At 52.9% G+C, this 12,695-nt stretch overlaps 1 protein-coding gene and 1 long non-coding RNA gene across 2 annotated transcripts in view; one reads left to right on the top strand and one right to left on the bottom strand.

The window, feature by feature from the left end:
* The window catches only part of TWIST2 (twist family bHLH transcription factor 2), a 36,004-nt gene extending 30,135 nt beyond the window's left edge, over positions 1 to 5,869 (bottom strand). Inside the window, exon 1 of the mRNA XM_059703752.1 lies at positions 5,203 to 5,869. Within this exon, the coding sequence (XP_059559735.1) occupies positions 5,237 to 5,719 (483 nt within the window). The 5' untranslated portion in view covers positions 5,720 to 5,869 and the 3' untranslated portion in view covers positions 5,203 to 5,236. The remainder of the gene's footprint in view (positions 1 to 5,202) is intronic.
* Positions 5,870 to 5,916: 47 nt separating this feature from the next.
* LOC132238418 (uncharacterized) lies at positions 5,917 to 12,267 on the top strand. The gene is made up of 3 exons (XR_009453784.1): positions 5,917 to 6,251; positions 9,103 to 10,561; positions 11,986 to 12,267. It is a non-coding gene; the product is annotated as an uncharacterized LOC132238418 (long non-coding RNA).
* The last annotated feature ends 428 nt before the right edge of the window (positions 12,268 to 12,695 follow it).

The raw sequence follows: 12,695 nt of genomic DNA, 5'->3' as shown, positions 1-12,695 counted from the left end.
TGAGCTAAAAGAAAGTGGTATCTTCCAGAATAAATGAATTTGAAAACTGAAAGCTCTCTGGGTTCAACCCTGCCCTTCATTTAATTGATGGAGAAATCCTGACCTCCAGGAAGGAGGGTCGTGCCTGATGTTGAAGGCATTGCTCTCAGGACTTGAGAAGTAAAATTACAATTCTACAGGAGGCGTCGTGAGAAGCGAGTCATCGAACTCGCTCCCTGGTCAGATAACAGAGGTGTCCCGATGAGAAACGGGGTGAACACCCAACAGCCTCGATAGCGCGCGCTCAGAACCCCCAACTGCTTCCTTACCCATGATCACAGGAGCGTGTGATTCCAAACAGCCGAGTTGCGGGTAAAAGAGTACAGGTATTCAAAGCCTATAAAACACTGTTTTGATTCAAAATGACTCTATTTTCAACTAACCACTAAAAATGTCTCTCCTGTCAGAAGAAAGCTGCATGCTGGCTTTTCCCATTTCTGATTCAAGTCTCCTTTCAGCGTGACAACCGTTAGTAATCCCTGGAGAAAAATCCCACGGTGCCTGGGTTTACTTCCATCACATGTCCCTGCATCTCATTCCAGCACTAGCATGTCATTAGGCACATTTAATATAACTAAGTTGCATTCAGAGGTTTACGGTTGAACCAAGTACAAAATATGTTCCCAGGACAAACAAATATTAATTTAAAATAACCACAACTGAATTGAGGGATTTGATCTCTCTCTCTCTCTCTCTCTCTCTCTCTCTCTCTCTCCTCATTCTAACTGTGTGTGGCTCTGAACACTAAACTTTTACAGTCTACACTACATAGCGAATAATTTTTATGAATCGGTGCCTTTAGAAGAGTGTGTGTCTGTGTGTGTGTGATGTAAGTCAATACAGACTTAGCCAAAAGCAAATGTGCCAGTTTCAGGTAAGTATTTCCTAACATTTCTTTGAAAAATATATCCTTTGTTAGAATAGGAATAAATATTGATTGGTAATTTTCTCAGATTTCTGGAATTCTACTCTTTAAATAATTACAAAGAAACACTCCTAATTAAATATATATGGGAAATGTGTTGAGATTCCTCATGTTCTGAAAAGAAGAGCAATAATACAAACGACATCAGGAAAAAGGGGATATTTTCTCAAAGCATATTTTTAGTCTATTACTCTGAGATAAGGCATAGTAACTTGCTCATTTGGATATAGAAAAAAATTAATCCTTGTGGAATAACTTCTTAAAAATTTTTTATTTGAGATGATACAGATTCGCATGAAGTTGTAAGAAATAATACAGAGAGATCGCGTCATCCTCATCACTCAGTTCCTCCAGTGCTAACACCTTGCAGCACTCCATACAATGGCACAGCCAGGAGACTGACATTACACCATCTCCAGACCGTATTCCACTTTCTCCAATTTTACATGCACCGCGTGTGTGTGTGTGTGTATGTGCACGCGCTCCTTTCCATACAATCCTATCACGTGCACAGCCTCAGGTGGCCGCGTGGAACACCTTGTTAAGCAGTTTCTGTTTTCAGTATTTCATCTTGACTGCACCCCTGTCTATATCTCTTAGATGCTATTGCTTCTTTATGGCTTTCTGTTCCTTGGCTACAGTCACACGTTCATCTCATCGTGGAGTTTTATTGCCTCATTCGTGAACTCTCTGCTGGTGCAGAGCTTTGTCTTTGGTTTGCCTTTTGCAGCACATTTATCCTTTCCCATGAAAAGACACAAATATAAACAGACATTCCAGCGTGCATTCATGGGTTTAAAGACACCAGTGAGAATAGATGAATATATACACGAAGCTTAAAAACTGTCATAAAAGTTCAGCCTTTAAAATTGGCTTATTAAAATATTTGTTTTTTTAAACCCAGCTTTAAACTAAAACTATGAGTTATAGTGCTCGGCTCACAGAGTTTACTTTACGAGCTTCTTGCCAGGCAAAAGGAATCCGGCATCAGTGCCGTCTGTCCAGAGTACAGTGAAGTGGGGATGATGAAAACTCAGTTTTTTCAGGCTCAAGACTTGTCTGAAAATATGCAGCTTTTAGCAAAGCTCGATACAGTACTGTATGTCAGTGGACCTCAAACGGCCACCCTCCAGCCCCTACTCTGGCCCGATGGATGGCCAGACTTTCTACTGACATTCGAGGGAACAATAGCCACATGACTGAGGTCAACTCCCTACCGAGGATCTTACCGACGGGTATTTTATAAGGAAACATCGCATATTATTCAGGTAGCTCGGTCTTTCATTCTGCTTCCTCTGACCAATCAAAAGCTTTACTGAAATTCTGCATTTCCGTTCTCCAGGAGGAATTCATTTTCTTTTGAGACCAGCTAGCAATCCAATTATAGCAGTTAGCACACCTCCAAGAAGTGAATCTACAGGAGGGAGGAAAAGGCTTACCCATCCTGGATACTGAGAGGGTCCTACTCTGCCCTCCTAAGTAACTACAAGTTCTCAGAGGAAAACTAGTTTGTTGAGTATGGTAACCCACTAAAAATCTGCCCATACTTTGCAGAACTTAGAGAAGATGTTTTCTTTAACCACAAAACAGAACAAAAGAGGCCATGTCCAATAAGTAATCGTCACCTCCATGCACCCTCCATACCAGGCGCCTCAGACCCTGCTCCTGAAGTGCAGATATTTAATGAAAATACTGAAAACTCTTTTGAGCGTTTTCCACTAGATGAACCCAGCTGATTGTCCAAAGACACCTGATTCATTGTCTGTGTTTTTAAATGCCAGGCCAAAAAAGAAAGTCAGGATAAATACCAGCACCAGCCGTACAACTTCCTGTGTCTCTCTTTATATCAAGGGGCAATTTAGAGTTTTTATCGTTGCTGCTGTTCACATAGACACAGCTTTTAAATATATATATATATATGTGAAAACATCTCACATTAGATATTAAAATCACATACCATTTCCTGAAAGGTCTAGAAATTCTTTGGTGATACATGTAACTAGTGTTTCTTTAAAATGTTATAAATAACAAATGGCATTTAGCACCATCTTCAGGGAATCAAACCAATGGTGACTGCATTGATTCCCAAAGAGACTAATGAGTTAAAAGCAAAAAGAATACAAAGTTTCTGCTTCACATGCCCGGCAGGTAAACACAAGGTGTGCCCAGATCATTCCTGCATCAAGGACCCCCGTACCCTCGCTTCTCGGGCAGGGTGGGAATCTACCGGCTTGAAGAAATGTGTTTACTGGAACTGGTCAATTAGATTCAATTTTATAAAAACATAGATAAATGGGCCCCACAGGGATCATTTGCTCTCCAGCTCAACGTGTTATCTGTTACATTTTAAGGATTTCCCCCCCCCCCCCCGCACTCTTACCATTTACTGATTACAAGTACTGCCTTTTGTTTTTATATAATCTTTCATTGCGACCGATGTCAGTGTTAGGAGTGCAATTATTTTGTAATGAATTTTAAAGGACCCTACTAAATTCTGCGTCGAGGTACAGCTCCTGCTATTTGTTTTCAATAATTTTCTGGAGGAAAATCTTAACGAAAATTCTGCTGGCATTTTCCTTAAACAAAGCTATGTGTGTATATTTTTAAAAGATGACAGTCCTCATCTGTTTGTTCTTATTTCATCTGTGCTATAAACTGTGGATGGTCTAAAGGGTAAATGGAATTGACTAATGGACGCTCATAATTTAGGCAGCAAAACCCAGAATGAATGTGTTATCCCACTGAGCATTTCAGTCCTCGGCCAATCCAAACCCTCTTTCCCAGGGAAATATGTGATCGAGACACTTTCCATCTGCTTTTGACAAAGATAGGAGCCGTTTCCCATAAGTTATTCCCCGCTGAAATTCGTTGTTACAGACCTATAAACCGATCGTTACTTTCGAGGGCTATCTCCTCAGAATTCTCAGTGGCTCGGAAATGAAAATAAAAAATACAAAATAAAATCCACCTGAGCTACATCAGCTCTTCGTGGGCACAACAAACACATTTGCAGATATTATGGAACCACATAAAAAAGAAATAGATCTGTTTGGGAGAGTGGGCGGCTGCTCGCTCCTGGGTGATCTAAATTCCTTCTGTGCAAAGCAGATACTTTTGTAAGAAAACCTTGCAAGGTGAGCAAGAAACTAAACATACTGAGTAGGGAGGATTTTTGTAACACGCGTCCCTCCCCCGCCCCAAATACATCTTGCACCCTCCATGGCCCGCGGGAGCCATCGCCCCGAGTCTGCTGGAAGGAAGGCGCCTCCGCGATTAGAGCTCGTCTGAGGGGACTTCCAAGGTGTCTGGTGAAAAGGCGCCGGTGCGGCCCAGAACATGCTCCCCGAGGAAGCCAAGCTCCCAGGCTCTCAGCCGCTGCGTCCCCTTCACCTGCTCCCGCGGGACCGACCCGCACCGGCCCTCATTCCCCTCAAACCTGTTTCCCTGCCAGCACCCCGGGCGCTTCCTCGCAGGCTGGACGCGGGGAAGCGGCAGGAGCAGAGCCCCCTCCCAGACTGACGAGGTTCAAGGCCGGGAACAGAGGCTCCCAGCCCCGAGGTCCGCTCCACCTGCCCGCGGGGAGCCGGGTTCCCAGCAGCGGGTCAGTCCCGGCCACCGCGCCGCGACCTGCGCGCATCAGCCTCGGCCCATCCTCTGCACTCCCGACGCCAGGCCACCCCTGGCTCCAGGGCTGCTCTGGCCGCAGAGCCCCCAGCCCTGGGCAGTGCCCTCCCGCCCTCTCCAGGCAAACCTGGGGGCCCAGGGTGCGCACCCCGGCGCCCACGGGACCTGCCCACAGCAGAAGGGACTGCCAGGGAGAACTTGGTGTTCGCTTCCCAAGAAGAACGAGAAGCCACAACCCTGCACGACCGCCACCACCAGGGGAGACCCAAAGGGCAGCGGGCCCCCACCTCTCTGCCCCTGCCCCCCCCCAGGCGGTTCTTCTGATGCGCACTCCCCCCAAAGTCACCCACAGACCCCGCACGACACTAAGAATGGAAAATGCGGCTGCTGCCAGTCTGCCCTTCTCTGATTGACACCCTGCATGGAAGTTTGTAAAAGGCCCCAGGGCGACCCTGGGACGTGGGAGCCTCCCAAACGACCCCCATCTGCTGCTAGGAGGAAAAGTGCTCCCCATCGCGCCTCCGCGTCCAGCCCGGCCTCCGCGAGAAGGGATGCGCGGGTCAGGCCATCCGCCCCCCGCGGTGGAGGGCGCCCATCGCAAGCGCAGCACCTACCTCGCGCGCCGGTCCGGACGTGGGTGGCGCGGCGCTAGTGGGAGGCGGACATGGACCACGCGCCCTCCATGCGCCACACGGAGAAGGCGTAGCTGAGGCGCTCGTGGGCCACGTAGCTGCAGCTGGTCATCTTATTGTCCATCTCGTCGCTCTGCAGGACCTGGTAGAGGAAGTCTATGTACCTGGCGGCCAGCTTCAGCGTCTGGATCTTGCTGAGCTTGTCCGAAGGCAGCGTGGGGATGATCTTGCGCAGCGCGGCGAAGGCCTCGTTGAGCGACTGGGTGCGCTGGCGCTCGCGCACGTTGGCCAGGATGCGCTGGCTCTGCAGCTCCTCGAAGGACTGCGCGCTCGGGCTGCCCTTCTTGCCGCGCTTGCCGGGGGTCGGGCTGCCATCTTCGCTCGACTTCTTGCTGTAGCGCCGCTTCCGGCCGAAGCGCTTGGGCTGCCGCTCGAGCTCCTCCTCGCTGGTGCCCAGGCTGTCCACGGGGGACACGGGCGAGCTGGAGCCCTCCTCCATGGCGCCCGCCCAGCGCGCGTGGGGCTGGGGGCGCCGGGCGCCGAGCGCGCGCCGCTGGCCAAGCCCGCGGTCGCCGAGCACACGCTCTCGGAGTTTCTGATTTCAAGGCCGGCTTGTGCAAAACCGAGGTCTCCGGGAGAGGAAGTTATTCTAACTTTTTTGGAAACTCTAGCCGGGCTGGGTTGCTAAATAGTTGTCAGGAGCAAAGGCGGCGCGCTGATTGGCCGCCGCGGCCGGGGGCCGGACAAGTTCTGGGCCTTCGCCGACCGCCCCCGCCCCCCCGGCGCGGCACTTTCAGTTTTGCCTCCCCCTTCGGCCCTGACCGCGGCGGGCACCCCGGAGGCCGGCCTTCGCCGCGCCGCCCGCACCTCCACCCGGGCCCTGGCCACTCTCCGGCTGCCCGCGCCCTGGGCTCAGCCGACCTGGCTTTGTCAGCTCCTTAACGTGGAGATCAGGCCCACCGGGCGGCGGCATCTCTCCCGGGGCGCAGGGGCACCGGTGGCGAGTCTGACCCTCGATGCGCGCCCAGGAGGTGAGGACTGGGCGGGGAGCCTCGGGGGCGCCGGGCCGGTGTGCGCCTTGGCTGCCCCTGGGCGTGCAGCGGGCACTCGCGGTGGCCTGTGCGTTCGGCCTGCGGCTGGGGACCAGCGCGGGCAGGGATCCCGGCGCCTCCGGCGAGGGGACATTCGGGCGCCCTTGGAGATGCGGCTCCTCACCCACGCACCTTGAGGACCCCTGCAGTCGCCGACCGCGCTGCGCAGGCCTTGCGGGAAGGGGAAACCGGTTCTCAGCCCAAGTTGTTGGGGAGCCGTGGCTCCGACCCCTTCGCACACCCTCTTCCTAAAGTGCCTTAAAACTTCAGCGCCACAGCGAACCTCTGCGGAGGCGCTGGCGCCCACCCGCGCGGTCCTGCCCCATGCGGGGTGCGGCCCAGGGCGCCCCTAGGTCGGCGGTGCCGGACCCCGTCACTGCGCTCCCCCTTCGCCTCGCCAGTGTGCAGTGAACAGGGGGCGCCTGGGCAGCTGCGCGTCCTCCCCTGCGCTGGGCGCCCAGGCAGCCTCCGGCGGGAAGGCGTGGGGCGGCGGGAGCTCAGGGCCCGTTCTCCGCGGGCGACACCGGGGACCCCGGCCCTGCGCCATCTGGACGCCGAGCGCGGGCCCGTTTGAAGTGGTTGGAGGAGGGGGGGGGGGGCTCTTTGTTCCCCAGGCCGCTCTGGCTCGAGGCCTGGAGGTGGTTTACTGGCTTCGATGCCTTTGAACCTATTCCCAGGTGACCCGGGCTCAATTAGGCCCGGGCCTGAGCAGGGCTGTCAGGCAAGCCGCGAGATCAAGGGCGGGCCGGGCCCTTTTATTGAAGTTGAACTCAGGGCTGCAGAGCACTCGCCTCGGCCAAACTAGGGGAGGGCGGTCTGTGCTGGCCGGCTGTTCAAGGGGACGTTTCCCCAGCAGCGTTTCCCCAGCAGCCAGTGAGAGAAGAGCAGGCCCTCACACAGACCTGGCTACCTAGCGGGGCTAATTGCTTCTAGTTTCTTCCTGACCCTCGGGCTTCGCAATCCTGTGACTAAAGGGTCCTCTGGAGCCACCCTGCCCAGCGGCAAGGCCACTGGCCTGATTAACCCATCCCCAGTTTATCCAGAGCAGCAAAATAGCTCTCTGACATCCCTTTCTTTAAAATTCTAAAACAAAAATGTCAGGAACAAAAAGCGAGAGGAGCCTTTCCCCTGCGGTCCCTTCGGCGCTGGGACACAGCCGTCCTGGGCGCTGGGCCTCTCCGTGGGCCTGCGTGTCCGGGGATTGCCTTTCAGGGTGTGCTCTGCTCCACTCAGAGCCAACAGCAGCGCTTTGCTGCTCTCTCACTAACTCCATGTGTCACTGGGTTGGGGGTCCTAGGACCCAGTCCCCTCGTTGCCCGTCCAGCTTAAATGAGCCCAGGGACACCCCTCCCCTGCAAACCAGGAGCTTTTAGGGAGGAGAGGCGCCTGCCTGCATGCAGCCTGCTCCACTCCCCTGTATCTGTCTCTCCTACTGGTGATGAGCACTTCCTGGAAGTCAGGTCTACGAGCCTAAATTACAGCAATATGGTGCAGGTGTCCCTAGAAAGGGCTGACGTCACAGGTAGGCAAGATTCTCTTTTAAACGCCCCTTGAAACATTTCTCCTTGGGTGATGGCTCAGGAAGGCATATGACAGGCCTTTGCTACATTGGCTCTGCCACTGCACATAGGACAATGGTACCACGACACCTCTCTCCGTATGTCCAGTGGGTGGGTGCCCACTCTCCTTTCCATCCTTCCTCTACTGTTTCTCTCTGAACTGCAGGGGATGGGAAGCTCAAAATGACCTTTCTCAGACCCTGGCAACCCTGGTCTGTAGGATGCACTCTTATGGGCGCGGACGGGAGAAGGGGCCACCCACTCGGCGGGTCCTGGTTAAGTCCAATTGGCAGCACGGCGTCTGGTCACTGATCTGGAGGTAGGGTATGAACCTGCATCTTCTGAGCGGAGCACAGCAGCAGTGGCACAGCTGGGAGCTGGGAGCGCAGCTTCTCTATTCGGGGCACTTCTGGAACCCTCGTCCTGAGGCTCCAGTCTGCAGTGCAGCTCGGGGAAGTCAATCCCCCAAGCTCTACCCGGAGCCTGTTCATTCAGCTCCACATGATTCTACCAGGGCCTCTAATAAGTGGTTTCCTGCTTGAACCGGCCAGTGTGGGTCCTGTTCTCTGCAGCAGACCCCGACGGTGTCACCCCCACTCTGACTGTGACCTGGAGGGTGTGTTGTCTGCTTGACATCACTCTCGTTTGTCATGTGTAGCTCACGCTGGCCTTTCACACACATATAAATGCCTTTAGACTTAATCAAAGTGGTTCTTGCAATAAACTCATATTATGATATTTTTTGGCTTGGAATTTATATGGCTTGAAATCTCAATTAAAACCCAACAATGGGGGAAAAAATGGAAAGCTCAACCATGACGTAAGGAGAATGGGAGAGAGCAGGGTGTAGGAGCTGTGACAAGCCAGGTTTCTCTGCAGAAAACTTACAGATTTGATTTGGGAATCAATATAAATGCATAATTATGAAAATTAAGTCAAAATGAACAAAATAGAAATCCCTAAAAAATCGAAAACAAAGTCAAACAAATGCATCTAATTTTGTATCAGTTTGGTGGCTTAACCTTGCAGACAGAAATAATTTAAGAAAGCTTTAAAACATTATAATTTGACTATACGCCTCTACTGGGGCATACTCTAAAGGGGAAAAAATTTTTAAAAAGGCATAAACTGTATTAACTGTATTCACATTTTTGTAACAATATTGCTGTTGTTCTCCTGAAACTGTAAGCTAAAGCAAATAAGTCATTATGTTTCTGTCTTTGGGAATCAAGATTTCCAGCCTGAAAGAAAAGAGATGCATGGATGAAGTGAAGAAAGTTAAGACCATGGGGTTCTGAATTTGTTAAAAGATCAGTATGAACTCATGGTATGTTCTCTCTTAAACAATGTATTTCCTGGCCCCGACCACCGAAAAGACCAGAAACGTTGAGCCACCCAGTGACAGTCAGCTGACGTTGAGCCATCACAGTGTCCAGACTGACTGTAGCCCCTCCTTGAAGAAATGGCTGGCTTACAGTCTGGGACAAACACGCACAAGATAAGCCCGGAGCACCTTATTATGCAGAAAGCCAGGAAGCTCTCCGTGACTCCTGGGATCATGTCGGAGAGACTCAAGAACGAACCTAAAGATGCCGCCACAGACCAAAGAAGGCGAGGGATGAGTATCTGTATAAGAACAATGACTGCACAGGATGGACCCATTGGCTATGGTAAAAACCACCAGTTTATAACATCCATCAAGTAAAACACTTATTGGTCACCTTTGACTGATCATTGGAAACTGACTCAGGATTCCAAAACTTAGTAAATAAAAGGAAAGGCTCAAGCACATGACCAGCCTTCCTTACCAAGTTATACCCCAGAGGGACATGAGCTGCTGGAAAGCATTTGCTCCCAGATGTGCTCCAGGTAACAGATAGAGGCTGAAGGGTAGCATGGCTGCATCGCCGGTTTGCAACCTCATCCTGGTAACTCACATCACCAAGCCAGAGGCACGGCCCCGGTGGTGAGGCTCTGAGGCACCTGGGAAGGATTCCTGCCCAGTCACCCCACCTGCGGCCCAGGCAGATGTTTCCAGGAAACCCAGGGCACATCCTGGGACAGGCTGAATGGCGTCATAGGGATGTGGTCACACCAGCCCCCTCCCCTGCTCAGGACCTGGAAAGGGCTCATCTCTCTTAGTGTAAAAACCTATCTTGACCAGGACCTGGAAGGCCTGCCCATCTGGTGATGATACTGTCCCCTTCTGGCTCTGCCCTCCTGTCCCAGTCTCTGTCCTGCTGGCCTCTGGGCAGCTCCTCTCCACACAGTGCGTGCCCCTTGGAGGGCCCCCCTGGAACTCTCTGCCACCCAGAGGGCCATGTGGCTGACTTCCTCACATCCTTCAAGTCTGTCTCGGATTCCGCCGTCACATCACAAACCACCCATCCATCCGCTCGCTGCTTCGTAGGCTGGCAGGTTGCACTGTGTCCAGCAGGGTGGGTTTCCTGACATGCTGCCTGGTGGCACCTTGGCCTGTGGTCATCTCATGGCTTCAACCTGAGATGGCCTCAGTCACAGGGTGGGTGGGTGGAAGGCTGTCGGCCGGGCCCCATGGCTTCTCCAGCAGCATAGCTTATGCTCTTTCTCTCTGTGGTTTCCAGACTCCAACCACAGGACAAAGAGCCAGGGGTAATGCACAGCTGTCAAGTCTTCTTTCGTGTCATATTTGCTAATGTCCCAAAGGCTAACGTAAGTCACATGGCCAAGAGTGTAATGCCAAGAACTTGGCATTAAAAAATTGATTGGCAGCTCTGAGTGTGTGTGTGTGTGTGTGTGTGTGTGTGTTGGTGAAGGGGGCCTGTTGTCATACATAGATTTACTTTAAGATGATTAGCTGGGGGCCCATCATATCTGGGGGCAACCGCACTCATTAGTGTTTGTCCTCTTTTCTTTGTGGGTGGCCACTCTCTCCAGAGGGGATTCTCCCACGTCCTGTTCTGGGACATCAGCCTGGGTCCCAGGGTTCTGGGCGCCAAGGGAGGGGAGAGGCCTGGGCAGAGCTCTCGTCATTCAGAGCGTGGATTCCCACAGGCTCACCCTCTGCTCACGCAGTCCCCCAAATTTCCTCTCTGTGCTGCTGGTGCCCCCAGTCTGAGCTCGTTCTGGCTCAAATTCTCCAGAGTAGCTTCACTCCTTCCACCTCGGAGGGAGGTCTAGCCCCGTGGGATGGGACAGGAGAATCCAGGAGAAGTGACTGCTCCTGACATTGACTGAGGGTGAGGACGCTCCTGCAGGGGGCCTGGGCCAGCCCGCTTCTCTATGGCATCCCCAGCCTGCACTCTGGCTGCTGTGTCCCTGAGTTGGTCACCCTCCTCAGCCTCCTTCCACTTCCGCATGGGTCTTTGTCAACTCCTTCCCTGTTCTCTCTGAGCTCTGGGTTTTTGCTCTTTCGTAGTACAATTTTAGATGGATTTAAGGGAGAGAGCAAAAGTAAACAAGTATGTGGAAGCCATCATTTCTCATTGAAGTTGCCATTAAAAAGCTAAAACGCAAGTGCAGAAGCAGCAGGTCCTGAGGTGGCTTGGCGTTCTCCCTGCTGACCCTGGCGGGCTCCAGGTGGCCTGGGATCCCGCCTGCCCTGTGACCTCCTCCGTGGGCATGGTCCTGGTGGGCAGTGGCTCATTACTGGCCCCTCAGGGTGGGAGAGCTCAGTGCCCAGCAGTGAGCTGGGGCCAGAAGGGAAACACCATGATACACTTGCAAAACCGAGGCTGTGGGAGCGCTTGCTCCCTCTCTCCTTTTCTAATCCGTTGGCAGCCGCCCACACGCCGGATGGGGAAGTCACTGGGCTCCCCGAAAGCCCCGGTCCTGCTGGGAAGGCCTCGCCAGGTCCCACCAAGGTTGTTCTAGGAGTGGCTGGCTTCAGCTTCACTTTAATGCATGAATCAGGAGGACTTGTTTTCTCGCCCCACCACCCCTTTGCAAGAATGAGGCACAGAAATGCGAGTCCTGGTTACCCAAGGGGAAACCTCATTTCCATTGTTTAATATAATTCAAACAGACGTTTGCTTAAATAGTTCCTACTGTCCTGCCCGGTTTATGTTTAATCTTCAATTTTGTCATTCACATCTCGTGCCTTCTCTCCCCAGCTCCGGCCCCCTCTCTTCAAACAGAGATCAACAGATGCTGTGGAGTCCCTGGCTGCAGAGATAACAGGCCACGTGGCTGACATCTCCTCGCCGAGGACTGCGGTTCTATCCTGCGGAGAGTGAGCACTTTATTGTACCCGGTGGGAAGAAGTGATTGAAGGGAGAAGACTGTTAACGCGGGGCCTCTTTATTAACGGTCACTGGCTGTGTGTTAACATGTGCTAAGAAGCGCAGCGGGAGCCACACAGACAGATACTTCACATCCAGCGGTCGAGGGTTCCAGGCGGCGCAGGAAGCAAGGCTGAGGGGCAGGGCCTGGGCGCTGGGAAAGCCCTCCAGGCCGAGGAGAGAGGTAGAGCATTCAGACAAAGACAAGAGAAGGTGTCAAGACCCACAGGGTGAAGAGGGCACTGGCGTCCCCTCGACAGGTCACTCCGTGGCTGGAGCTCAGGGCTCAGTGCCAGCACCCTGGGCTTGCAGGTGATGTGAATGCGACCGGAATCTGCCTGACAAAGCAGAAACGGTTGGCTCAGTACTTGGGGTGCTCGGGCTCAGGCTGGCTTCGGGCTCAGCTGGATTCAGGGGCTTCGGTGATGTTGTGTCCTTCTCCCTCCCCATCCTGCAGCTCTGCCTCTCTCTACGTGTGAGCCTCACTCTCTCTTGCTGCAAATGGTCCTCCTGTCCCCCAGGAACAGCAGAGAAGTTGGGCACGGACCCTGACAGGCTGCACTTCT

This window comes from Myotis daubentonii, chromosome 7 (genome assembly GCF_963259705.1).
Source record: "Myotis daubentonii chromosome 7, mMyoDau2.1, whole genome shotgun sequence".
Classification (NCBI taxonomy): domain Eukaryota; kingdom Metazoa; phylum Chordata; class Mammalia; order Chiroptera; family Vespertilionidae; genus Myotis; species Myotis daubentonii.
The sequence above is the reverse complement of the archived record's forward strand: the minus strand, read 5'-3'. Positions and strand labels throughout refer to the sequence as shown.